The sequence below is a fragment of the Pelophylax lessonae genome (assembly GCF_965119305.1).
Source record: "Pelophylax lessonae genome assembly, chromosome: 1".
In the NCBI taxonomy this organism is placed as follows: domain Eukaryota; kingdom Metazoa; phylum Chordata; class Amphibia; order Anura; family Ranidae; genus Pelophylax; species Pelophylax lessonae.
The window spans coordinates 224,390,900-224,418,650 of NC_138768.1; the positions used below are offsets into that span (position 1 = coordinate 224,390,900).

Consider the following 27,751-nt stretch of genomic DNA (forward strand, 5'->3'; position numbering starts at 1 on the left):
GTACACCCCTAAGTGAAAATTTCAAAATTGGGCCCAATTAATCATTCCCCTTCCCCCGGTGTCATGTGACTCGTTAGTGTTGCAAGGTCTCAGGTGTGAATTACTGGTCACCGGAAGTTCAACATGTCACCTCATGGCAAAGAACTCTCTGAGGATCTGAAAAAAAAAGAATTGTTGCTCTACATAATGATGGCCTAAGCAATAAGAAGATTGCCAAGACCCTGAAACTGAGCTGCAGCACGGTGGCCATGACCATACAGCGGTTTGACAGGACAGGTTCCACTCAGAACAGGCCTCGCCATGGTCGACCAAAGAAGTTGAGTGCTCGTGCTCAGCATCCTAACCTAGAGGTTTTCTTTGGGAAATAGACGTATGAGTGCTGCCAGCATATTGCTGCAGAGGTAAAGGGGTGGGGGTCAGCCTGTCAGTGCTCGGACCATACACCGCACACTGCATCAAATTGGTCAGCATGGCTGTCGTCCCAGAAGGAAGCCTCTTCTAAAGATGATGCACAAGAAAGCCTGCAAACAGTTTGCTGTAGACAAGCAGACTAAAGACATGAATTACTGGAACCATGTCCTGTGGTCTGATGAGACCAAGATAAACTTATTTTGTTCAGATAGTGTTAAGCGTGTGTGGCAGAACCAGGTGAGGAGTACAAAGAGAAGTGTGTTTTGCCTACAGTCAAGTATGGTGGTGGAAGTGTCATGGTCTGGGGCTGCATGAGTGCTGCTGGCGCTGGGGAGCTACAGTTTACTGAGGGAACTATGAATGCCAACATGTACTGTGACACACTGAAGCAGAGTATGATTTCCTCTTTCAGAGACTGAGCTGCAGAGCTGTATTCCAACATGATAACGACCCCAAACACACCTTCAAGATGACCACTGCCTTGCTAAAGAAGCTGGCCAAGCATGTCTCCAGACCTAAACCCTATTGAGCATCTGTGGGACATCCTCAAACGGAAGGTAGAGCAGCGCAAGGTCTCTAACATCCACCAGCTCCATGATGTCATCATGGAGGAGTGGAAGAGGACTCCAGTGGTAACCTGTGAAGCTCTGGTGAACTCCATGCCCAAGAAGGTTAAGGCAGTGCTGGAAAATAATGGTGGCCATACTAATTTTTGACACTTTGGGCCCAATGTGGACATTTCCACTTAGGGGGTGTACTCACTTTTGTTGCCAGCGGTTTAGACATTAAGTGTGTCGAGTTATTTTGAGGGGAGAGCAAATGTACACTGTTATACAAGCTGTACACTCACTACTTTACATTGTAGCAAAGTGTAATTTCTTCAGTGTTGTCATATGAAAATATATAATAAAATATTTACAAAAATGTGAGGGGTGTACTCACTTTTGTTAGATACTGTATGTAATGTTTGGGGCTTCAAAGCAATTATCCAGCAAAAATTACTGATTTTAACTTGTAAACAATAAATGCAGGAATAGGCCTGGTCCTTAAAGTGGTAGTATCCCGCTTTTTGACACTTTTACCTACAGGTAAGCCTATAATAAGGCTTACCTGTAGGTACAAATAATATCTCCTAAACCGGCATGGTTTAGGAGATATTTACAGTGCATGCAGCCGCTCTCGCGAGCGGCGCATGCGCTCTGAAGGTCCGGGGGGACCTTCAATTAAGTTGCCGGGAGCTTGCCGGAAAAATCACTCCCGCGCGCATTCGCGGAAGTGACGTCATTGCGGCTCCGGCCAATCATCGCGCCGGAGCCGTCTCTTCCGGCCAATCACCGCGCCGGAGCCGCTGAACCCGGAAAAGACGGCGAGGGATCATGGCAGCGCCCGCAGCGATGTCCGGGGGTCCGTGTCGGGGCTTCGTTCTAAGGTAAGTTACACATAATGGGCTAGTATGCGATGCATACTAGCCCATTATGCCTTTGTCTTGCAGTTTTGTTTTTTTTTTGTTCTAAGGGTTTACAACCGCTTTAAGTGGTTAAGGAAATATAATGTGTAAAATATATTTTGCTTCAGAAGTAAAACAAATGAAATTAGACGACATTGTCTTCCCTGAGCAGTTCAAACAGTAACTGCTGGCAGTAAGCACCATCTATTTTTCTGTAATAATCCTGCATGTGGTCTGTCTGCGATTGTGTAAAATACATGTGAGGAGGGCTTAAATTTTTCTGATGATTTTCACACTGGCAAACCATGGGGTGTCACAAGCAGCAGGGATCTGCAAAGTCCCATTTCAGGCTCTAGCGGCAGTTCTAAGCAGCTGTCAATATTGATAATTAGCACTTGCCACTTAGAGCAAGATTGCTAGACATCTGATGGAATGATGAGAGCATACAGGTTTCATGCGAAAGGTTAGGGAATGAGAGATCTCCAGGATCCTTTTATATTTAAAAAACACATACAGTACATACTTCAGGCTACCATACATGACTCAAATTTTGGGAAATTTAGCATGAATCAACACCAACTGGCTTAGGCTAAAATGTATTAAACAGTTGACTTTTTAAATGGAACCATGTGGAAAATTGTGAGTCGAACAGTGTCTTTATTTATTTGATGCAGGTACTGTTCATATAGCCAAAAATGTAAATTGATGCACCACACCACTGCTAAAAGTCCAGATATGACTTTATTCCAATAAAGGTCAGGGAGACAATTTAAATAGTAACCAACATGTTTTGAGGTCCAAAAGCCACCCTCTTCATTAGGGCTTGTGATTAAAAATGATATAAACAGACTAGAAGTTAATTAGACCAGGCAAGACAAACTTGTCACAAGCTGCCAAGACCTGTGTTTGTAATCACACTGGACGACATACTATTAAGGGTCCTTTCACACAAACGATCCAATCAGATCCGCCTGTCAGTTTTTTAGGCGGAGCTGATCTGATCCTCCATGCATTCTTATGGGGCAGCGGATGTCAGCAGAGACATATCCGCTGACACCCGCTGCTATCCGATCCGATCCTGCCTGTGAAATCCGGATGGATGGAAACCCTATTTCCCATCCGTCCAGCGGATGGGATCGGATGAGAATGGACAGAAGGTCTGTTCTCGTCCGATTACCCATAGAGGACAGCGGGGATCTGACAGCTCCATCTCCGCACACAGAGCGGAGACGGAGCTGCCATCCGCCTACTCAGCGGGCATCGGCGGATGGATCCCCGCTGAGCAGAACAGAGTCCGCCGGTGGATGCGGACAGTGTGAAAGGACCCTAAAAGTCCAGTTCACTTCACTCTCAAGCTCTGATGACATTTTTGGCCCTCCGAAATGCCTTGGTAACTCTTACAACTTTTATTGGAATAAAGTCCTTTTTTAACTTTTTAAAAGGTTGTAAACCTCCAAAAAAAAATTTTAAAACATAAAAACCTGAAAGACAACGGCATAATGAGCTATTATGCATCACATACTAGCTCTTTATGAAATACTTTAGAACGAAGCCCCCGCAGCATGTTCACCCATCTTCCTTTCAGGTTCACGTCCTCTGGCCATCTGATTAGCCAGAGCCGCGATGACATCACTCCTGCACATGTGCGCTGGAGCCAGTGATGTCACTGGCTACATGCAAAGTAAATATCTCCTAAACGGTGCATGTTTAGGAGATATTTACAGTACCTACAGGTAAGCCTTATCATAGGCTTTCTATAGGTACAAGTTACTTCCTCTTTAAGCAGTAGCATGGCACTTCAATTTATATTTTTGTTACTTTAAACTACAAGCCAAAGAGACAGCAAGGATCCTCTGGGGTGTAGGAGCTGCCTGGCCAGCAACTAAATCACCTACATCTACATCAATACCTTAAAGGGAAACTACACTTTCATGGGAAAAAGGATAGTAAATAAACAAAGAATATATATATATATATATATATATATACAACCCAATTCTAAAAAAAGTTGGGACACTGTACAAATTGTGAGTAAAAAAGGAATGGACTAATTTACAAATCTCATAAACTTATATTTTTATTCACAATATAATATAGATAACATATCAAATGTTGAAAGTGAGACATTTTGAAATGTCATGCCAAATATTGGCTCATTTTGGATTTCATGAAAGCTACACATTCCAAAAAAGTTCGAACAGGTAGCAATAAGAGGCCGGAAAAGATAAATGTACATATAACGAACAGCTGGAGGACCAATTTGCAACTTATTAGGTCAATTGGCAACATGATTGGGTATAAAAAAAGAGCCTCCCAGAGTGGCAGTGTCTCTCAGAAGTCAAGATGGGCAGTGGATCACCAATTCCCCCAATGCTGTGGCAAAAAATAGTGGAGCAATATCAGAAAGGAGTTTCTCAGAGAAAAATTGCAAAGAGTTTGAAGTTATCATCATCTACAGTGCATAATATCATCCAAAGATTCAGAGAATCTGGAACAATCCCTGTGCGTAAGGGTCAAGGCCGGAAAACCATACTGGATGCCCGTGATCTTCGGGCCCTTAGACAGCACTGCATCACATACAGGAAAGCTTACTGTAATGGAAATCACAGCATGGGTTCAGGAATACTTCCAGAAAACATTGTCGGTAAACACAATCCACCGTGCCATTCGCCGATGCCAGCTAAAACTCTATAGGCTAAAAAGAAGCCATATCTAAACATGATTCAGAAGCGCAGGCATTTTCTCTGGGCCAAGGCTCATTTAAAATGGACTGTGGCAAAGTGGAAATCTGTTCTGTGGTCAGGCGAATCAAAATTTCAAGTTCGTTTTGGAAAACTAGGACACCATGTCATCGGACTAAAGAGGACAAGGACAACCCAAGTTGTTATCAGCACTTAGTTCAGAAGCCTGCATCTCTGATGGTATGGGGTTGCATGAGTGCGTGTGGCATGGGCAGTTTACACATCTGGAAAGGCACCATCAATGCTGAAAGGTATATCCAAGTTCTAGAACAACATATGCTCCCATCCAGACGTTGTCTCTTTCAGGGAAGACCTTGCATTTTCCATCATGACAATGCCAGACCACATACTGCATCAATTACAACATCATGGCTGCGTAGAAGGATCCGGGTACTGAAATGGCCAGCCTGCAGTCCAGATCTTTCACCCATAGAAAACATTTTGAGAATCATAAAGAGGAAGATGCGACAAAGAAGACCTAAGACAGTTGAGCAACTAGAAGCCTGTATTAGACAAGAATGGGACAACATTCCTATTCCTAAACTTAGCAACTTGTCTCCTCAGTCCCCAGACGTTTGCAGACTGTTATAAAAAGAAGAGGGGATGCCACACAGTGGTAAACATGGCCTTGTCCCAACTTTTTTGAGATGGGTTGATGCCATGAAATTTTAAATCAACGTATTTCTCCCTTAAAATGATACATTTTCTCAGTTTAAACATTGGTAATAAAAATGTAAAAATGACCTTTCCTTTTCAATCTGCAACTGCGCAGTTTTCTGTAAAATTTAATGCATTACAATTTTGAGGCCTTCTGAAAACAATTGGGATAACTTCCTCAGTAATGTAATTTCCTGCTTGTGTAATTGCCTCACAGATTTTCCCAGAAGTCTGCACTAAGATACAAGTCAGACTTTAGGCATCCTCTCTGATAAAAATGTCATTCATAAAAATTTACTTCTAAAGGGATGCAGAACCTGCAGCGTTCCTCATTAGAACACTGCAGGTGCATCAGCTGATTTTTATTCAAAATAATTATAGAAACGTCACTCCCATCCTGATCCACTTTGCACGTTGACATAAAAAAACATTCATTGATAAGTATTTCTTTTATTTTGACGGTTGTATAATTATATGGCAGAGGCTATGCACTTAGCAGTCATCCCCACTGCCTACCATTTGACAAGTAAAAACAATAATAATAGTCTTAAAAAGTTCCATGTATGGTTTTGACACTAACTTAAAATTTATTTGTACCAATAGAATAGAACCCAGAGCTGGGACAAGGCCATCCAGCACCCTGGGCAAAGATGGCAAACTGCGCCCCCCCCCCCCATGTGTATTCACAGTTCATATCTCGGTGTCAGTGTGACACAGGCTGGGAGTGAAGTGAGTCTCTTTTTCCCGTCTCCAGTCATGTGATATGTCACATGATAAGGCAGTCTGCCCTGAGACTGAGGTGTGTTCTCAGCAGGGGTCCTTCTTCTTCTGCCCACAGTAAGTATATATATGGGGGCAATATGTTGCCTCCTCACCACCTGTGTTAAACCCCATCATGCTGCACTACTGCACTGCAACTGTGTGCATTGCACGCAGTTCCGGGGAGGTTGCAGTTGTGGCATCTGCAGCTTAAATGAGGGGAGTGATAGGGAGCTGTAAAAGGCTCAGCAGCATGTTTTATTGCCTGCCAACCGCAAGTGTAAATGAGCCCAAGGCTAGGTTCACACTGTTGCAGGTGGTTGCATGTGCGGGACAGCGTGTAAATGGCACCTATTCCCTATTCCTATTATTGGCACTCCCACGCATCTGAAAATGCAGCACATTTTTTGGTGTGAGAAATCGCATGGTGCTTTTTGTGATTTCCCTGTGGCTGCGTTTTCATAAAGGTGCAGGGTCTTTTTTCCTGTGTTTCCTGCAGGTACAGCAGCCCATTTAAATGAATGTGCTGCTGTGCCTGCGCAAATGTGAGTTACAGCAAACGCATTAGTGTGAAAATGACATAATAGTCAGCTAAAAGGAAAATACACACAGCAAGGTGCCTCCAACATATTTCACTTAATAGCACAAAGTCACTTTAAAAAATATTTCCATTGAGTACTCCTCTATTTAGCAATCATATCCACAGTGCTCAGCTGAAAAGAGCAGAACATAATTGCATTGTACCTGTAATTCATCAGTGTTCTTGGGTTTAGTCTTGGCATCTTCTGCCTGCTTCTGTCCTTGTCTGTCAGCCCACCCACCACCTGGATTGTTTTAGTGTCCTTAGCTCTGCTGGGGATGTAAGCCCCATACACACGTACCGATCGTTGGCTGAACGATCGGCCGTCTTTTATCCAGGGCTGTCGTGTCTGTTGAAAACTGAAAAAGACTGCACACAAATTTTGTCGGCCAACAACAGCCGACTGCAGAAGTTTTTTTTTTGTTTTTTTGGGGTTTATTTTTTAGTAAATCAGGCCCGGTGTGTTTTAGCAGAGAAGACAGTAACCAAGAAGAAATGACAGGTCTGCATTTATTGTTATTTTCCAAACAGATTTAACATTTTAATGTTTTTGGGAAATCAGTGCACTTTGATGCTTTTTTTGACAGTTTTATGATATGTATTGCCATTAGGTTACTGGCTTTAATAGAGGTTGCATATAATATGAAGATGCATGTGCTTATGCGGCCGGGAGGTGCCTGAGAATAGAGGTGTCTGCGTACTGCCGCCTGTACAATTCAATAACAGCCTTTGTCCGTACGCGAAGCAAGTATTATGGACATGGATGCAAACAGTGTACAGCCTCAGCCTGTCATTGATTTGCACAGGCTGCTCTGCACAAAAACCCAACACTTCTGGGCATCTCCCGAACATAAAACATGCATCTTTTTTCTATACAGGCCATTTGCGCTTATGTAAATGAGGCCTAACAATCCTCATTAAAGTGTAAGAAAATTAGAAATTACTACTATTACATTTTGACATAGGTTTTTCAATGGGCTCTATGATTGTCTTTTCAGTGGACTTTATCATAGTCTTATCCTTATTTCAAGTAGCTAAACTGTTCACTTTGTGTTTTAAAAGAAAAGCAACGATTAATTATAATAATCAAATTATATTTTCCTTTTATAGCTATGTTTCTTACTCTTCCAGGTAGAAGATTTATATTTTTTTATTCGTCAGCTACTTCTGAATTGTAGATATCTAGAAAAAGACACAGATTTTGAGAGCTTTTAAAGGTTACAAAAACAAAAGTCATAACCATCAGCCAGATGACTGTAAGAAATTGCATACAATACACATGCTTGTTAAATAAAGCACAGCAATTTCTTGTTTTGCAGGGAAAGACACATTACTAGGAAATTCTCTTAAAAAAGTAGGCTCTCTCGGTCTCAGATCTTCAGAAGGACTATCCTTCATGGCTGAGGAATAGTACTTTACAATACTTAGAGGGAATAAACAGCTTTTAATGAAGTAGTATTGCCACATAATGTGTATCATAAAATTGCCTTCATAGTATGGGTTCCCTGGATGGTTCTTAATATCGACCAAGTCGGAATATGTTTTGATAAAGCTGTACGGGCAGTTGTGAAGAATACAAAGTCACCTTAAATTAACGGATTGAAATAACCAGCGAGCACAAAGAGCCATGCTCAGCGCGAACGGATTCTGCCTTTGGGGTGGTCTGTCAGACTTGGTTTGCAGGTAGCATTTTATTCTGAAGAGCACAGGGTTTCATTGCAGCAAAACAGATGTTCATCTTGTTTCTCTATCGGCTGTTTGATGAGAAATTTATTGCTCTTCTGCTGGGATGAAGCTCCACTGCTGTGGGAGTCTATTAGCCAGACCAGCCTTTGGAAAGAAGCCAGAAAAGCAGTGTTTTGATGAAAGCTCCTGTTCTGTGGGCGCCACTAATAATGCATTGGCTAGACTCTCCTTATTGGGCCATTGATTGCCCCTGATTTGATTTATTGATCAATACCCCTCAGATTTGGCGTCTGAGAAGCTGAACTAATCTTTAACCGCTGTGAAACATCTCTGGCTGGTGGAGAATTAGAACTGATAAGGAATGTATGAAAAGAATCTGAGCTTATCTTAATCACACAGTGCGTCTGCTCTGTCTTCAGCAGGGCGAGTATGTGTGTGCAGAACACAATCACCAGGCAGAACAGAACAGATCTATACATTGATGGAATTCAAAGCCTCCAGCATCGATTACCATTATAACAAACAGTGGTGCACAGAATGGCTGATTATTTTTAGACAAAGATTCTGTGCTCTCAGCAGCAATTTTGCTGATGCTGTCAATGTGTCAGATGTCTGCTGTTGATTGCAATTAAATGCAAAACAAAAAATATAAAACCATCTGCATCCATGCTATTATTTTAAACCTCTAAAAAACACATATTGGTGGGGTTTTCTTTTGTACATCTAGCAGCTTCTACAACTCAAAATACAATTGAGCTTCAGAATGCTTTATTTGGGGACATTCAATCAATCACTAATCTATTTTGGATTCACTTAATTGTTATTACCAGGATGTATATTTTATAGGGAATGTTCTTTCAAAGTATTGAATATTTGGCAGATATATTTTTTACTGTAATTGAATGCTGTCTTACGCTAAATGCTAACACAGACAAGTATAGAGGTTATATTGAAATGATGGTAAATGAAGTATGGGCTATATTGATGGTAATTCAGATGTGTTTTCTATCAGGGGTTCACTTAAAGCATGGTTCTCTATAATAACAGTAACATATCTGTAAGCAACAATCCCTGAATACTTTACAGTTAAGCTGTCTTCTTTATCACCACCTTCTTTTTTTGTTAGAGTACCTTATATTGTATGTATCATATGGACCAGTGGTTACCAGACTTGCCTCCAAGGCCATATCTATAGCTCCCTACACATTCACATATTGGTATTAGGTCTACTGCAAATTTAAAGCAGTAACTATTAATCTAATACTATAAATATATAACAAATGGTGTGTAGTTCACAGCTAAAAACGTAAAGTGATTGTAAATGATCACTTCAGTTTAAAATAGCTAAGTTTAAAATAGAAATGAAAGGCAAAACCTTTTTGTACAGATATAAAAAAAACATTATAAATACCTTTTTTACTTTTTTTTATAAGTGATCACGTTCCCTCTTCCTTAGCTGCATAAGAGCTGGGGAGGAGGAGAAACAGCAGCACACTGAGCTTCCCAGTAAAAGACTTTGCAGCGGGGTCGTGTCAGGACAGGTCTGATCATTGGAGGAGAGTACACTGAGTTCCCAGCATAGCTAGAGAACTGACCACAGTGTGCTCTCCTGCTTAGTCTGGTCAGTTTTAATAGGAAAGCAGAGGGACTGGTAGGAACACCAGGCATTTCACACAAAGGAAGCAATACAAAGAAAACAAGATACTGCTCGAGTTGTAATAAGATGGTTGCAGGGGCTGACTGGCAACTTTTGGCCCAGGGGGCAAGTACAAACCAGAGGCCCATGGTGCAGCAACTCAGCCCCCCTCCCACTTTGCCTCTTCCCTGTCTCCTCCTGACCCCATTCCAGGCTGAAGCTTGGTTTCAGGTACTCTGTACTCACTGGCAAAATCCAGGTTCCTGACCTGGCCAGCAGGAAGCAGTTGGGGGGAGCTGGGACAGCTCAGTCGGGGGTGCCTGGGGAGGAGAGTCCCCAGTGGGGCATGAAACCAGGCTCTGCTCAGACACAGTTTACACCATCTATGCTGGGAGAGAGGGCTGCGCTCTGTACTTGTCTTCATCCCGCGCTCAGTAGGTCAGCAGTTAAGAGTTTTTACTTTTCTTCACCAGGAATCCTTTAGGCATGCCTGTGGCAGAAGTAGTGCAGCCTTTTTAACCACCTCCCACCCGGGCCATTGTACATATACGGCCGGGTGGGAGTCTTGTCCTTCTGATCGGCGCGATCTTGATGTGCCTGTGTCCCTAGGACACAGAGCAACAAGATGCGGCAGGAGGGCCCTGTGATTGGCCCTCGTGATCACATGACGGCTGTGTCCAATCACAGCCGTCATGTAATGTCAATACAGCCGTTGTAACGGCTTCGATCTCTTCTCCTCCTGACAGATCCTGTCAGTGAGGAGAAGAGGAGAGGATCGGTGCTGCAGCCGGGGGGATCAGTGAGTATTTTTAATTACTCACTGATCACAGGGGGGGTCTGTGCTGGTAATCTGATGATTGATTACCAGTGCAGCCCTGGGGGGAGGGGGTGCCACTAGAGCCACCAGGGATGCCCACCCATGACCACCAGGGATGCCCACCATGGCCACCAGGGATGGCAAACAGGGCTCAGAGAGCCTGCCAGTGGTGCCCTCCTATCAGTGCTGCCCACCAATGCCATCTATCAGTGCTGCCCACCAGTGCCCGTTATTGTCATCTATCAGTGCCGCACACCAGTGCCCATTATTGCCCACCAGTGCTGCCTATCAGTGCCCCCCATCAGTGCGACCTATCAGTGCCCATCGGTGCCGCCTATCAGTGCCCATCAGTGCCGCCGATCAGTCCCCATCAGTGCTGCCTATCAGTGCCCATCAGTGCTGCCTATCAGTGCCCACCAATGCTGCATATCAGTGCTATCTATCAGTGCCACATATCAGTGCCCATCAGTGCTGCATATCAGTGCTACCTATCAGTGCCCATCAGTGTTGCATATCAGTGCCACCCCATCAGTGCCACCCCATCAGTGCCTCCTCATCAGTGCCTGTCAGTGTGGCGTCATCAGTGCAGGAAAAAACGTATCTATTTACAAAATTTTATAACCTAAACAAAAAAACTTTTTTTTTTTTTCAAACTTTTCGGTCTTTTTTTATTTGTGCACCAAAAAAGAAAAAACCTGGCGGTGATCAAATACCACCAAAAGAAAGCTCTATTTGTGGGGAAAAAATTACATAAATTTGGTTTAGGTACAGTGTTGCATGACCGCGCAATTGTCATTCAAAATGCAACAGCGCTAAAAGCTGAAAATTGGTCTGGGAAGCAAGGGGGTTTAAGTGCCCAGTATTGAGGTAGTTAAAGGGCATCAGAGCGGCCCCCGGGGCAATTGCCCCCCTACCCCCTGACCCAGTCCTCCCCTGGATGGATGTGCTGTTTAATTAATTGGAAAGAACTGCACTAAAGCCTCACTGAACTACAAGGGATTTTGGGAAGACAATATTAGATCCAAGAAAGAGAAGTTGTAACTGGTTGCTATGGGATAATACATATTGTCAGATACAGTGGGGTGAATTTTTAATAAGTCAATGAAGACTGGTACCCTACATTAACTTTTAATGTGACATTTTGTATAAGTATAGGCAGTAACAGTTTTTTTAAACATTAGCACTTTGTGAGTAATGCATTAAAACGTGAGCAACAGCAACAAAAACAAAATTAGCATTATCGCCATGGTGACCAATAAGAATTTTTTTCCCCCCATAAAACTAAAGGTGAAATCTGACTGGTTGTAGTAGGAGAGAACTACAATTTTGTAGTCTCCTGATGACACAAAAACCGCGAAATGCATTGTGGTCTACATTGAACCCGGAAACACCGAGAGCCAGCGACGTCACTTCCGCCCTGTCTGGAATGCACGCGGACCGCTGCCACGCTACAAGGGCTGTGTATGAAACTCTGTCTTAATACAGAGTGATACTATCGAACCATCACAGATCCTTTAACAACTAACAGCGCACTCACCTAGTGCCAGGAGGGCACTACATATTGTAAGCAGCCATTCTTTATTTTGATTTTAATACTCCCAATAAAAACGGTATTATACTATATTTTGGCTTCCCATTATTTTTTATATATACCTGCCTGAGACCCACATCCTAAGGCTTTGATTAAGGAGAAGGAGAGTGAAGGAATCATCTAGCCCCATTGAAAGATCTTCTTTACTTCTGATGTGAAGGAGTTCGGTGCAGGACCGATCCATCCTTTAAAGGGATCAAAAGTGATCTAGGTCTTTGAGACCTAAAGCCATCTGGTAAGAAGTACAGATTGCCTATCTCACAAGAGCACAAATTGAAGCACAATATACACTGAAGATTTTACTTTGAGTTATTTATTGCACAGACTATCACCACCAGTTGCACAATAATTTTGTGAATTATTGTTAATTTCTTGTCAGATATATATTTATTGGTATTATTATTCAGCGCATTGATTATATATATTTTTTTGAGTAATAATTACAACTGTCACCAATTGTGTTATTTAGCTATCACAATAGTCGTCACCAAGTTTGCACATATATTGTGATAGAAGATTCACTATTATATATTTTTTGGGTATTAATTCTATAATTTTACATTATATTATTTGACATGCAATAATATATATGGTTTAAGCTCAACTCACATTTACACACCTATCCCACTTTTTGTGGAAAGTATCAATATTATTGCAATATATATTAGATCAAAGTCTACACACATGATAGACATATCTAATAGCATACTATCCATAATAAAATTACAACGCTCACCATAATAAATCTACACGTTCACCGTTACCAGCGCCTACTTTCACCTTCTTACCTACTTGTAATTTTTTTGGTATCATTACCATTGAAATAAAGGGGCAGCAGGTGTTCTTACATTTATAGAGTCACACACCAGAACCAGGCGCCTTCACCCCTACAATACATTACCTATAACTCCTCTCCACTTCCTCTTTCTGTAGGGGTACCCCAAGGTTCTGTCCTTAGACCCCTCCTCTTCTCCATTTACACCTCTTCCCTTGGTCAATTAGTAAACACCCATGGCTTCCACAACCATCTTTATGCTGACAACACAAAAATCTTTCTTTCTACTCCTCCCCTCACTCCTACAGTCTCCTCTCGCATTACTAACTTATTAACTGACATATCAGCATGGATATTACACACCACTTCCTCAAATTCTTTCTAAAACTGAGCTCATAATTTTTCCTTTTTTGGTCAAGATTAATAATACAACAACCATTTCCTCCCTTCATGCCAGGGTGCTAGGTGTAATCCTTTACTCTGACCTGTCCGTTCATCCCCAAATCCAATTGCTGTCCAAATCTTGCAGACTTCACCTCCGAAACATCTCCCCTTTTTAACCCTTGAAAACACTAAACAACGTATTCACTCCCTTGTTATCCTCCTTACCAACCATTCAGCGTCCGCCACCCTTCTCTGCCAATCCCTCCACTGGCTTCCCATTGCCCAACAAATTCAATTCAAAACACTAACCATAACATACAAAGCCATTTACAACTTTGCCCCAAGCTACAGCACCAATCTTCTCTCTAAATATCACTCAAAATGTCCTCTCTGCTCCTCCCAAGACCTCCTGCTCTCTATCTCCCTTGTCACCTCCTCCTATGCTCATCTCCAGGACTTATCCAGAGCCTCTCTCATACTCTGGAACTCACTATCCCAGTCTTGTTCAGTTATCTCTTACTCTGTCCACTTTTAGGCAATCCCTGAAAACTTATCTCTTCAGGGAGGTCTATCCTGCCTTTAGCTAACAACTGAATCTTCTACTTCCCTCATCAGTTCATCCCTTACAGTTACCACCTTTTGTTACACCAGCCCCTCCCTATTAGATTGTAAGCTTGCATGAGCAGGACCCTCCTAACCCTCTTGTATGTTGCTGTATTGTTTCCCTTTATATTGTAAAGTGCTGTGCAAACTGTTGGCACTATAAAAATCCTGTATTATTATAATAATAATAACATCTCATACTAACTGGCCCTTTTTATCCAGAATTGAAACATGCCTTCCAGTTGGGGGTTGTTAATTGCAGTCAGTGAAGATATCTTAAACCAAAGGTCATAAAAAGTGCATTTCTATGCCATGTTTACAGTTGACTTTTTGATCAGGTAACTACATCAGCTGTCTTTATGATCTCCCAGCTCAGGAGGTAAGCTGTCCTTCTAGAGAGATCTGGGCAGTAAATCCCTGCAGGGGGTCCTGATATTTAGAATGTCCATTCCATCCCTGCTCCTTCAGTAACCATACTATCCAGGTGTGGGGACAGGGGTCCTACTAGCTAATTGTTAATGAATTTATCTAGCCCTCTTTTATGTTGGCTAGCTGTATAAATGTCGTTTTGCAGTTAGCTCCTAAAGAAAATCAGTTTTTCAGTTCGTGTCCAAACAGCAATGATATCAATTTTCATAGAATATTATAGACATGCAAGCTAAAATTTGACTAGTTGCTATTGGAAACGCCTCTGCTTTTGTCTGTTACAATGGTTTAAAAGCTGCCTATTTTTTCAATTAGCACAGAAGCCTAGTCCTCCTGAGAACTGTTTGTATAAGTGGATTGGGCAGATAATTATAAGCGGGCTAGGATATTTCTAAGATCATCTCTTCCAATTTTTTTTTTTTTGCCTCATTGCTTTTATTATTGCTTGTCTGTTAGCATATGGTTATTGTTTTTGTTCTGCTGTAATGAAGAATTCCACATGTGCATGAAAACCTTTAGTTATTAATCTTATATTCATTGCTAATGTTACTAAACCTTTACAATTGAATTATCTGTAAATTAACACACTTACTGCTTGTTTCGGAGGAGGCATAGCAGGATTGATTCATATACTGTAAAATCCTGCTTCCAGGTTCTATATGTTGTAGCTACGATTTGTGTGATGTATTTTTTTTATAAAACCTTTGGACAGAAAGGTCAAATGGCAAGAGTCTGAAAATATGAGCATATGGGGTATGGGGTATTTCCCAAATGTGGATGTTCCACATCTGGGAAACACATCTTAAGCGCATATGCAAGTAAACACTGATGCACAGAGGCATTGGGGTTTACAAAAGTATGACTGCTTACAGCAAAGTATGGTATGTGTTCACATGTATGGCAAGCTGTACGTGCAACCTGTGGCTTTCTGGGCATGGGAAAACAAATATTTTCGGCCTCTCAGCATCCATGTGCATGAGGCCAAAGATATGTTTTATGAGGCAGAGTCGGTATAGAGTATAGCATAAAGTAGCTATACAACATAGGTAATAAAGCCAAGGACTGTTGGCACAGAAAACGGCTGCCACTATAATTGTTTGAAATGAGTCCTTATTTTTAAATGGGTTTCCTCTTAAAAAGACAATTTTGCCTTTGGTGCAAGCTATTCTTTAAGACATGGCCTTCTCATCTAACAGTGATCTTTACTGCCCATAACCTCATATCCTTCCTCTGGAAAGCATTGTTTCAGGGTTTAACATCCTGCGTGCAGCAGCACCATTCATTTCTTTGGAGAGCCATACTTATAGCCCTGCAGAGCACATTCTCCCCATAGGAATAATTAGGGCCATGTCACACATGGGTAAGATGAAGAGGACACAATAAGAACACTTTGAAACAGGGGCAGAAGCAAGTATTAGACCAGGTAAACTGAACTGGGGGGGGGGGGAGCAATAAAGGACAGCTTGTAACAAAGGTACGGCTGTCATTAAAGAGGAACTTCCCCTCTCTGTTATTTACCTCCTTTTTTCCTTTTACACTGCATTATCCACAAAATACATACTCACGTGCCCAGTGAGTCCAGTAGTGTTTTGTAGTGATCTTCTGCTGCACACCCAGTCCTGCATCACTATGTTCTTCTCTAACGTCATTGGGTATCAGCTGTCTCTTTTCCAGGGTCTTGCATTAACCCATATGGTGGCAAACTGCAGGGTATGCACTGTATTCTAAGGTCTTCTAGGATGTGTCATGTGGTATCCTAGAAGACTTTGGGCAACTGGATATGTCAGTTTGATGAGGATATTGCGTGGGAGAACCTTTTCAGTCAATTCTGTCACAATCCTCTATGCAAATTCAAAATTGGAAGAGGGGATATTTCCCATGAATCCCCGACTGGGAATTCACGGGAAATGGGGATATTAATGTGCCCAAAAAAAAAAAAAGATAATTGCTCAAAAACACTCCAATCAAGACATTTTATTCATACAGAACCTTAAAAACAAGAAGGATGTAGACTATTTAAAAAGACATCTTGTGTTTTGTACATCGACATACAGTACATTCATCCACATAGGGATAAATTCCAGAAGGTTTATGGATCATTTCTATGATTATTATGGTTATGATCCATAAACCTTCTGGGATTTGACCCTATGTGGATGAATGTACTGTATGTTGATGTATAAAACACAAGATGTCTTTTTAAATAATCTCTACCCTTCTTTTTTTTAAGGTTCTGTACGAATAAAATATATTGCTTTTATATGGATTGTTTTTGAGCAATTATCTCTTATTTTTGGGTATATTAAAATCCCCACTTCCCGTGAATTCCTCATTGGGGATTAATGGGAAATACCCCCTCTTCCAATTTCAGATATGTCATTCTCATCTAGACAATAATCCCAAAGTTTGGGGATGGTACCTCCCACCCCACCCCCCCCAAAAAAAAAAATACCTAAAATAAAAAAAATACAAAAGAAATAAATGTATGATTGTGAGATAATAGAGAAGGGAATGGATGTAAAGTGGGTTTGAATAAAGTTTATTTCGCACCGAATGTTACCTTCATCTCAAATACATTATACCACATAGTATACCATGTATATCCCCAGTTTAGTTCAACTATTTATCTATATTCCCTACAAAATTCAAATTTATATTTAAATAATACCAAGCATTCTTTATTGCTTACAACATGCACTTATTTATATGTACCTTCATTTAGTTTCATGCTGGTGAAAGCCCCTATAAGAGATTATGATGAGAAACTCCCTCTTTAAGGCTCCATGTACACGGGACATTAGAAAAAACGTCCTGCAAAGCTATTTCTGACGCCAGGAAAAAGCAGCTGTTAAACGTGCTTTCAGTAGCTTTTCCATTTGCATTATTGCACGTTTGGCCACGTTGCTTTTAGCAGCGTTTTTCTGCCTCCATTCAAAATCAATGGTTCCCTATGGGAGCCTATTGATTTGAATGGAAGTCGCACCGCAAGTCGTATCCGACTTGCGGCGCGACCTGCACTGTGAGAATCTTGAGGGGGAACTCCACGCCAAAAATGGGAAAAAAAACTGCGTGGGGGTCCCCCCAGGTTCCAAACCAGGCCCTTCGGGTCCGGTATGGAATTTGAGGGTAGCCCCACGGCGAAAAAATGGCGTGGGGTCCCCCCCAAAATCCATACCAGACCCTTATCCGAGCATGCAGCTCGGCAGGCCAGGAAAGGGGAGAGGACGAGCAAGCGGCCCCACCCCCCCTGGACCACACCAGGCCACATGCCCTCAACATGGGGGGTGTTGGTGCTTTGGGGCAGGGGGAGCTCTGCACCCCCCACCTCAAAGCACCTTGCCCCCATGTTGATGAGGACAAGGGCCTCATCCCCACAACCCTGGCCGGTGGTTGTGGGGGTCTGCGGGCAGGGGGCTCATCGGAATCTGGAAGCCCCCTTTAACAAGGGGGCCCCCCAGATCCCGGACCCCCTCCCTATGTGAATGGGTATGAGGCACACTGTACCCCTACTCAGTCACCACATAAAAGGCAGTGTAGGGAAATAACATCAGGAGACGTTTTGGAAAGTTTATTAAAAATCTTCATCCGGCTCTTCTTGTCTTCTGCGTTTGAAACGCCGGGAAACACACGTTCGAACGCAAATAATTGCGTTCTAAAAAAAGTCCCTGAACGCAACTGCCTGCAAATGACTGTAAACGACCATGTGTACATGGACAGATAAGATAACATGAAGCTGCGTTCAGGGGCTTCTGAAAAAAACGCCCAACTGCTCCTAAATGGCCATTTCCAGCGTCCCGTGTACATGGAGCCTAAGGAAGTCTGTTTGACCCTTTCCAGGCATTTACCCTTCCTAGCGGTATTCCCGAGCTTGACTCGGGGTTAGATTTTAGAGCCAAAAGCGGTAATCCCGAGCCACACTCGGGGTAGCGCTAGGAAGATCGCTGGATCCTGGTAGAGGTTTTACTTACCTTTTCTCCGGGATCCAGCGAAGAATGCGGGCGGTATGCGGCGGCGGAGCTTCCTCCCGATCGTCTGCGAACCCCGGCTTCCGTCTCCGGCGACGTGACGTTCGCCGGGGGGTGGAACTGGCGGCAAATTCAAATGTTAAACACACCAAACACACTGATATCATTCAAAATAAAAAAAAATCACATTACATTGCCCCCCAGTGCCCTTTCCTGCAGTTTTACTGTACTTTTTATGTAAATATATGTGTATATATATATATATATATATATATATAATATATGTATACATATATATATATATATATATATATATATATATATATAAAATAAATGTATACAGTTGGTTTGGGCTGCTCATTCACAAGAATTACATGCAAAATAATGGTACCGCTTTCAGCACCTAAAATCCAAAAGAATCATACCGCCAGGGAGGTTAAACTCCCTAGAGCTCTTTAACCACTGGGGAGCAGCTATAAAGCCTGGTCAATGCATACAAGTTTCACATGTGTCAATTACTCTATAGGGTCTCTGGAGAGACAGTTTATTAACACATGCTGATAATTATGTATGGAGTAGTGCAACATTTTATCTTGCCTTCTCCTCATACCATTTGTTTGGTATAAGAGACTGCCGACTTGTCTCTCCATTCCCTCCCCGGGGTCATCTTACATTAGTAGTCTAATGCAGCCAATTATATGAGGAATATTGGTTCTTGTTTGAGCCTTCTTACAGCAGGCATCATAATCCTGAGAGTGATACAAAGTGTATGCACGTGATTTGCTTTGATCTTCACCACTAATTGCTAATGTCCCAATTAGGTTACATTAAACAGCAGACAGATGTGTGCAGGCCGTGGTGCGTAGGCTAATGGTTGGTCATAACAATCCAATGTGTCTGCTGTTTTATTCGAGAAATCACAAAAACTGTTCAGTTGTACCCCCGAAAATGGTTTTATGAACCATAACCCTTGTATGCAAGTATGGCACTTTAGGAATATTAGTCCTCCAAAAACTATAGCTTAGTCATGGTTTATGTGTAATTTTTTAAAATTCATATTAGTGCTTAATTTTCTTTCTTTCTGCTCAGAATCATCTGACTTTATCCACTGATTTAAAATAAAGGGAACAACTGATATATAAATGTTGGTACAAACACTAGCACCATAGCTATACTTTGAAAGCAATAAATTGAAGTAGAATTTAGATGCAGGTCTAACACAACACAATGTAAAAATATATACTGTATATAAATAAATATAAATAGGTAGCCCTTTGTTTTACAAATAAATATGTAATACATGACACAAAATTCCTAAAGAACTATGGAAGCCTAATTTGCAGCTCCCTTTGTCTGATAAAAAAACTGGTTCTGAGCTAACTAGGTCATACCCAAAGTTTATCCCTTTTACCCTATCCTGCCTCCCTTCCCTTATCTGATTCCCACCATGTAGTAAGGAATGGGTTCTCCCTCCTGACAGTCCCCTTGTTTTCCTCACCCCTACCTATCTTCTTATTATCTCTCTATCTTTGTTTTCTCCATCCTTGACAACCCACATTGTCCACCTGGGAAATTACTACTCATTACCCACCCGCTTCCTATCTGTTTTATTCCTACAGCCATTGGTCTATACCTTTAACCACAAAACTGAATTTTGAATATTATCTAGGCGTAACATACCTTTGAAGGATTGATAATGTTTTCACTATGATAGGATCTGCATGTGATGCAATTAGACTTTATTGAATGTTTGACAGACTACTTCATAGTGTACATCTGGTGTATTCACAGAACATTTTTGTTAACAATATACTTGCACTATGCTTAGATTTCTCGTAAAATGTGCATTGGTTTGTATTGTACCGGTCCTGATGTTTTACCTTAAAATTGAAAACAAAGAATGCACTAAAAATGGTTTTGAGCAAACTGATAAGGTGTAATTCACCACACTGATTACTCATTCCAGTTCTGAAAACAGGCTCTTTACAAAGCTAAAAGTTGGAATATCTGAATATGTGAAAAGATGACTAAAACGCTATCTGGTGGCTGGAAAGGAGATTGTATTATCAAACAGCATTTTAGTTTCAGTAATTTTTTTTAATCTAGTATCTCTAAATATGCATAAAAATAATCACAATTTCCATCCAGGAGAGTGTTTATGCAAAATCAAGGTACTATAGAATGACAGTCTGGAAACTGCAGTACCATTACTATATACTATAAACATTTTACCCTTCAACACAAAATTCTATAAAACATCCTAATTATGCTATTACAGACAACTTCTACACAAAAGAATTGAGAGAAATAAAAGAAAGGATAAGGGGGCAGTCTGGGGAAGTATAGTTGGTAGAGAGTGGTGGGAAAGGGTGAACATAGATTACTCTTTCAGCAGACGAAAAAGATCTAACTAGTTTGATGAGGCAATCAAATGATCAAGTGCGATGCAATTTTATTCTTCCCTTGTGATATCAAGGGGATTGGAGGTGGAAGACCACCAGACTTTGGCTAGAGCTTGTTTTGCTGCCATATAAAGGAAAGTAAGGAGACAGAACTGGGTGTTTGTACAGTGCTTGGGATTTAAATATAAAAGGACTTCCATAGGATCTTTTAGGGTACCTCCCACCAAGAGAGTGTAAACCATCTGGTATACTCTGCTTCAAAATCTTATGATGCAGGGGCACTTCCACCATATGTTTGGCAGCCCCTAAAACGAAATCCCAAAACAGAATGGGTACATTTTGCCGGCTGTTGTGGGACCATGTACCAAAGTATAAGTAGCTTTAGGATAAATTCTGTAACTGAGGCATTTATGCAAAAGTGGGATGTGGTATCCCAGATCTGTCCCCAGTCTTCACCAAGTGTTTATCCCAGCACTTCACATATTGTAGAGGTTTTGAGGCCTAGCTTTCCAACAATGAATTATATATTGTAGATGTAATGTCTCTAGCTGTTGGTTCTTTAAGGCATTTGCGCTGAAATTGAGTCACCCTTTGTAATGAGAACTGTCTTTTAATAGCTGCTGGGAAAAAAAATATTAGTTTGCAGGGATCAAAAGATCTCTGAGGTTAAAGGTGGTTAGATTAAAGATTCTGTATAGCCCCTTTGAAACCCACCATTAGAAATGAGTTTCTTCAGTAAGATCAAGTGGAAACATAGGTTAGGCTAGTGGTGTGTAGCTAGCTAGTGGTGCAAAGGCAGATCACTTTGCCAGAAAATGTAACACTGTCCCTTTTTTCTAGTTAATAGCAAATAATTAGGTTTGGTATATGGTTATTGACACTAGGGGGAATCCACATCTACCGGGATAGGGTTGAGTTCTAGACCTTCCATAGAGACCAGGAGGGCAGGACCCGCTCCCAGATGGTAGGTTGATAGTTAAGTGAGGAGGACTCAAAATTGATATAACAACCTTGGTCGAAAAGCCATTTTGACAACTGCTATTTGGACTAGCCACAAAATTAAGTTTTTTTTTTCTGTGGTTCCGTAAGTTGAGTAAGTTGCCTTATTAGAGCAGGATATTCGGCTGCATACATGGTAAGTTGCCTCCTTAGAGCGGGATCCACCCATGGTAGAGGGTAAACAAGTTGTTTAATGTATGGCCAGCTTGATAATTTAGTTATGTGTATTGTAAAGTTATAAAAATACACTTGCATAGAACTATGCTATTTATAACCATAGCTTAAGATATCTTTAGTAATTGCCACCCGTGCTGTGCCTTTTCTGTGTGTTGAAGGATTCTTCCCTGATGTCCAATGAGCTGGTGTACAATACAAGCAGTACGAGTAACAAAGAAGAGATTTGAAAATAACCTTGCTGAATCTGAAAAGCAGTTTTGTCATGCTAACTATAGTTGGATATAGACTTGTTATCCTGTACCCAAAGTTAAATGAAGACTTCTGGGTGAAGGTTGTCAAGTTCAGAGTTTTGTATAAAAATAAAGAAGTTAAGGCACTTAATCGTTTCCAGCGCTTTCCTTGGATTATAGCATTTAAATGGTAAAAATATACTACACTACTTTCATCATATTTCCTTATGAGGAGCAGCAGGTACAAAAATATTCTATGTCTGTGCTCATTATGTGCCTGACACGATAGGTGGTTAGCGCTCTTCCTCTTCAGCTCTGGATCTTGGGTTTAAATCATACCTGTAACACTTTCTATATAGAATCTCTTCCTCCAAGTGTTTTGGTTTGCCCCGGCAATCTGAAAATATACTAGTTGTCAGCTATACTTGGTGGAAGACCCATGTATAAATGTAGTAGGGACACATTTCCACAGTGGAAATACAAAAATGTAAAGCACAACTTACACAGACTAAGGGGAGAAAGGTCTTAAGGGATCTGAAGAAAAGGTTGTAGTGTGTTGCCTAAACCCATAATGGGTAATGTTATGTAGCCATTTTAGAAAGCGAGGGGGCTTAGTAAATTTTTTTTAAGAATTTCTACTATCTGGGATGGTTGATTCTGATTAAAATAAGCCCAACAAGATGGTTGGAAAATATACCGACCTCATGGACCATGCACTCCCAGTGAACTGCTTATGAATGAGTTTGTAGGGCTCAAAGGTCAGCATCCTGAATGTGGGCACATTCATTTTCCCATTTTGTGCTGAAATTAAAAAGCCATATGTATGTTTAAAAGTCTTATTTATGAACACTTAAGCATAAGTAAGTCTAGCCTGGATCCATTCCCTGGCTGTTGATATATGTCAGCTGGCAGCCACACTTTCTTTACATTAAATCCCTGAGAATACGTTATTGCATCCCGCAATGCTTCTGCAAAGTTATCAGTGAACTCAGGCCAGTGAAAAACCCTTTGAAAGAAACTTCACTGAGGGATATTGATTATAGCAGCTTCTCATTATCTAAAAGCTGTCCTTATTTTGCATTGAATACATACTTTTCTTCCTTAAATAATTCATGCACATAGTCGATATTGCGGCTGGATCTTAGAATTGGTAGTTAGCAAACTTGGACATGAGATGGGTTATGTATGATATTAAAAAAAAATCACTCCCCCCTTTTCCTTTTTTGTTGCAGAAAGAGCTGAACTCTCTCGCATCGGAGTTGGCTGCCCGGCAGGAAGAGAGCGAACATTCCCACAAGCGGCTTATTGAACTCAGCCGGGAGTTCAAGAAGAATGTCCCTGAGGTATAGTATGTTACACTACAAGTCCCGCTTAACCTACTGATTGCTGATGTGATTTGTTTTTAGGTAGAGAAACATTTAAGACCTTTTATCATTTAACACTACATTTTATTTAATTCTTTTTTTGTTATTTTTTTATTTTATTGATTTAAGGCATAATTAAAATACTAGTGGAAGAATAGTATCTCAATGCAATACAAATCTTTTAAACGCTTCAAAATACAGGAATAATTAGGACAAATTATTACTGATATTGTAGGTTTTGTATGATTGTTGTTACTGAAAATAATAAAGTTATCTTCATTCTTTAAAGGAAACTTGTTCATAGCCTATACAGGGAGAAGCAACATGTTGACTTTTATGCCTCTCTTCCCAGTAGTACATACTCACCTTTACTTACCAACAGTCCCATTTAGCCTGAACAGACAAAATGATCTGGTATTTCTGGGTGTAGAGAAGCATATAAGGTGCTTGTTGATTGGCTCAACACAGTGGAAAATGAGTCAATAGCTGAATGATGAGTATGCGCTACTGGGAAGGGGGTCATTAAAGCAAACCTGTTGCTTTGTTCTGAATAAGCGAATTATAGGATCACTTTAGTAGAATAATGCCTCAGTGACATCTGTCCCCTCAACTCTCTGGGGGGGATAATGTATCTTAATATATCACACAGTACACTTCAGATGTCATTCCTTGAGGCAATTGGACACTGGCATAAACTTTTGCTAGGGCCTCCCCAGAGTGTACCCATATAACCCTGCCCACTCCGTGAGGCTTATGTTGTTTAGTTAGTGTCCTTAGGTGATGGACCTGTTCTTTGGATAAGTATTTTTTGTTTTTTTAAATCATTTAAATCTTTTTTTCATCTGCAACGTCTATCATAGTCGGATTGCTTAATGCCTTGCGTTACCAAGCAGATTCCCAGATCTGTGACCCTCAGCATGTACCTCAGGCTCTACTCCAGTCCCCTCTCTATGGGGCCAGCCTGTAATGTTTGCTTCAAGCACTGGATCCCGTGTAAAGCATTCACCATGCAACATGTGAAGTTAGCTGTTGGGTGCTATAGAGGTCTAGTACCATGGTCCATTTTTTGGCTCTCAGACTCTAAAAACCCCTTCTGGGGTGTGCCCTCCATGACAAACCTTAATAGGTCCAGCATAATAAATATGGTAAGATAGTGTTTCCCTCTATATGGACTGTGATTCCTAGCTTTCTGCAACATTAACAGCAGGACATTTCACACTATGCGGTTTAGTGGGCAAAGGATTGGGAATTATTAACCACTTGGCCTTCAGGAGATTTCCCCCCTTCATGACCGGGCAATTTTTTGCGATATGGCACTGCGTTACTTTAACAATTTCACGGTCATGCAACGCTGTACCCAAATAAAACTTGTGGCCTTTTTTTCCCACCAATAGAGCTTTCTTTTAGTGGTATTTGATCACCTCTGCGGTTTTTATTTTTTGTGCTATAAACAAAAAAAGACCGACCATTTTTGAAAAAAAAAAACAATATTTTTTACTTTTTGCTATAAAACATATCCAATAAAAAAAAATTAAAAAATCGAATTTCTTCATAAATTTCTACTACATATTGTTTGGTTAAAAAATCCCAATAGGCGTATATTGATTGATTTGCGCAAAAGTTAAAGTGTCTACAAACTACTGGATATTTTTTTAATTTTATTTTTTACTAGTAATGGCGGCAATCAGCGACTTATAGTGGGACTGTGATATTGCAGCGGACAATCTGACACGGACACTTTTTGGGGACCAGTGACACTAATACAATGATCAGTACTAAAATTATGTCACTGTACTTATGACACTGGCTGGGAAGGGGTTCAGGGGCTATCAAAGGGTTAACTGTGTACCTAGTTAGTGTTTTACTATACTGTGTGAGGTGCTTTTACTACGGTAAGGGATGGAATTTATTCCCTGCTATGCAGGGACACAAATTATATCCCTCACCTCCTATCAGAACTGCAATCCGCCTTGTTTACATATGCAGATCGCAGGTCTGTGTCTCTGCCTGACAATCGGCGGGTGCGTGAGGTGATCTAGTACCCTGCACCCACCGATCAGCTTCCGCTGTGTGCAATCACAGCGGAAGCAAGCCGCTGGTGGCAGGCATGCACGCCTCTTACTCAGAAGTTTTGTTGGTGTATGTGGTTTGCAGAAACCATACATGTCCTCTTTTCCCCCAACACTGTTCAGAAAACAGAAACGGAACCTCCTTTACTTAAACATATGGAGAAAAGCATTGAGGACAATGATTTTGTAGTGGAGGCTGCTGATGATTTTCCTTCCCCCTGAAGCTTATGAGGTACAAGCTATTGTCTCGCACCAATTGCTTTCCACTATAGACACACTAATTGATGTGGTGCGCAGCAGACTTTGCCCAACGGCACCTGATTCTCTACAACCAAAACAGACCGCATTGGGTACTAAGAGATTTACTTTTCTCATGCATGCGCAGATTGATTGTCCATTTTATGAGGGCTCACTCAGGTTTATACTCCTTATAAGCTTTTTGATAATATTTATCCTATGGAAAAGCATTTTAAAAAATAAATGGTCTATTTCAATTCTCAATAAACACCTTACCGTTCCTATTGAGGATGTTCCTTCCTTTAAGAATTCTGTCGCTAGCCATTTTGAAACTCTTTTAAATGCCTTTTTTTACAGTTCCTGCAGCTGGCTATTACTCCAGTGTCCATTTGCCATACTGTCACCAGTTGGTTGAGAAACATAAACAGGAACTAGTAACTTGTCTTTGAAGACCCTGCTCTCTTAGAATAGTTATGTCAGCCCTATTGTTTTGTGTTGTAATTCGACAAGTCTCATATGTATGTGCACATAAGGGGTCTTTCTGTCCTCCCCAAGCCGTAACCTCAAAGCCAGGGCTTAAGACTTCCTTTGCCACAAGCCCTGGCCCACCAAGCCTTCCCAGAAGCCCTCCTCACAACGAAGGGGAGCTCTCACTCTGAGGAGACCTGTTGGCATTTGTGTGATTCGAAATGTCCTGGACCTCTGGGTCCTTCTCCTCACTTTTTACCTTTTTGCCAGCTTCACACCAAAAGACAGCAGATTTATTGACCACCTTGCACCAGCTTCAGGAACAAAGGGCAGTTGTTACTTCAGAAGAATTGTCTCAAGGTTTCTATTTAACTCTATTTACAGTCTCAAAACCAAATGGTGGCATCCACCCAATACTAGGCTTAAAATCCCAAAACAGATTTCCCTGTGTGACAAAATTTTGTATAGAATCTACAAGATCTGTCATTACTTCCTTCAGACAGGGGAATTCCTCGCATCAGTAGACATACAAGATGCCTATCTCCATATTCTCATTTTCCCATCACACCAAACTTTTTTCCATTTTGCTGTGATAGACCCCCATTTCCATTTTGTGGAACTTCCATTCATGTTCTACTCTATTCCCTGAGTTTTTAAAAAAGCACTTGCCCTTCTTCTGTCTCTTTTATGAACCCGAGCCATTCATGTCACAGGGCCTTGTGTGCCAGCACCTAAAGAATCGTGCAGTTCTTTCAAAGTTTTTGGCTGCATAATTAATTACCCAATGTCTGCTCTCCAGCGCTCACACCAACTGGAGTACCTGGGTAAAATAAGAAGATTGCCTCCCTAAGGTCTAGCCCTCAAACCCTAAAAACAGAGCACCCCTCAATTTGCTTCTGCATTAAGGTTTTGGGCCTCATGATGGCCTCCTTTGAGGCAGTTCCCTTTGCCCAGTTTCGCAAGACATTGAGCAAACAGATCCAGTCTTTTGATCACCCAATGCTTCTATCCATCTGAATAAGGATCTCCCCAGCATGGTGGATATCCAATCCTGCCCTGGAATTGGGAAAATCATTCCTTTACATGACTTGGAACATGGTATTGATAGATCCAAGTATCCAGGGAATATGGTCCCCACAGGAGTCAAAACCCCTTAATTATATTCTGGAAATGAGAGCCATCAGATTGTATTTATAACATTGGACCTCCCTTCTGCAAGGTCACCCAGTCAGAGTACAGTCAGGCAATGTCACAACAGTGACCTACATAAATCAACAAGGGGATACCAGAAAACTATTAGCCCTAAAAGAAACAAGTCTGATACTCC

At 41.3% G+C, this 27,751-nt stretch overlaps 1 protein-coding gene across 1 annotated transcript in view; it reads left to right on the forward strand.

The window, feature by feature from the left end:
• CUX2 (cut like homeobox 2) overlaps window positions 1–27,751 on the forward strand; it is a 711,333-nt gene that overhangs the window by 253,713 nt on the left and 429,869 nt on the right. The window contains exon 2 of the mRNA XM_082244161.1: window positions 23,519–23,629. Within this exon, the coding sequence (XP_082100287.1) occupies window positions 23,519–23,629 (111 nt within the window). The remainder of the gene's footprint in view (window positions 1–23,518; window positions 23,630–27,751) is intronic.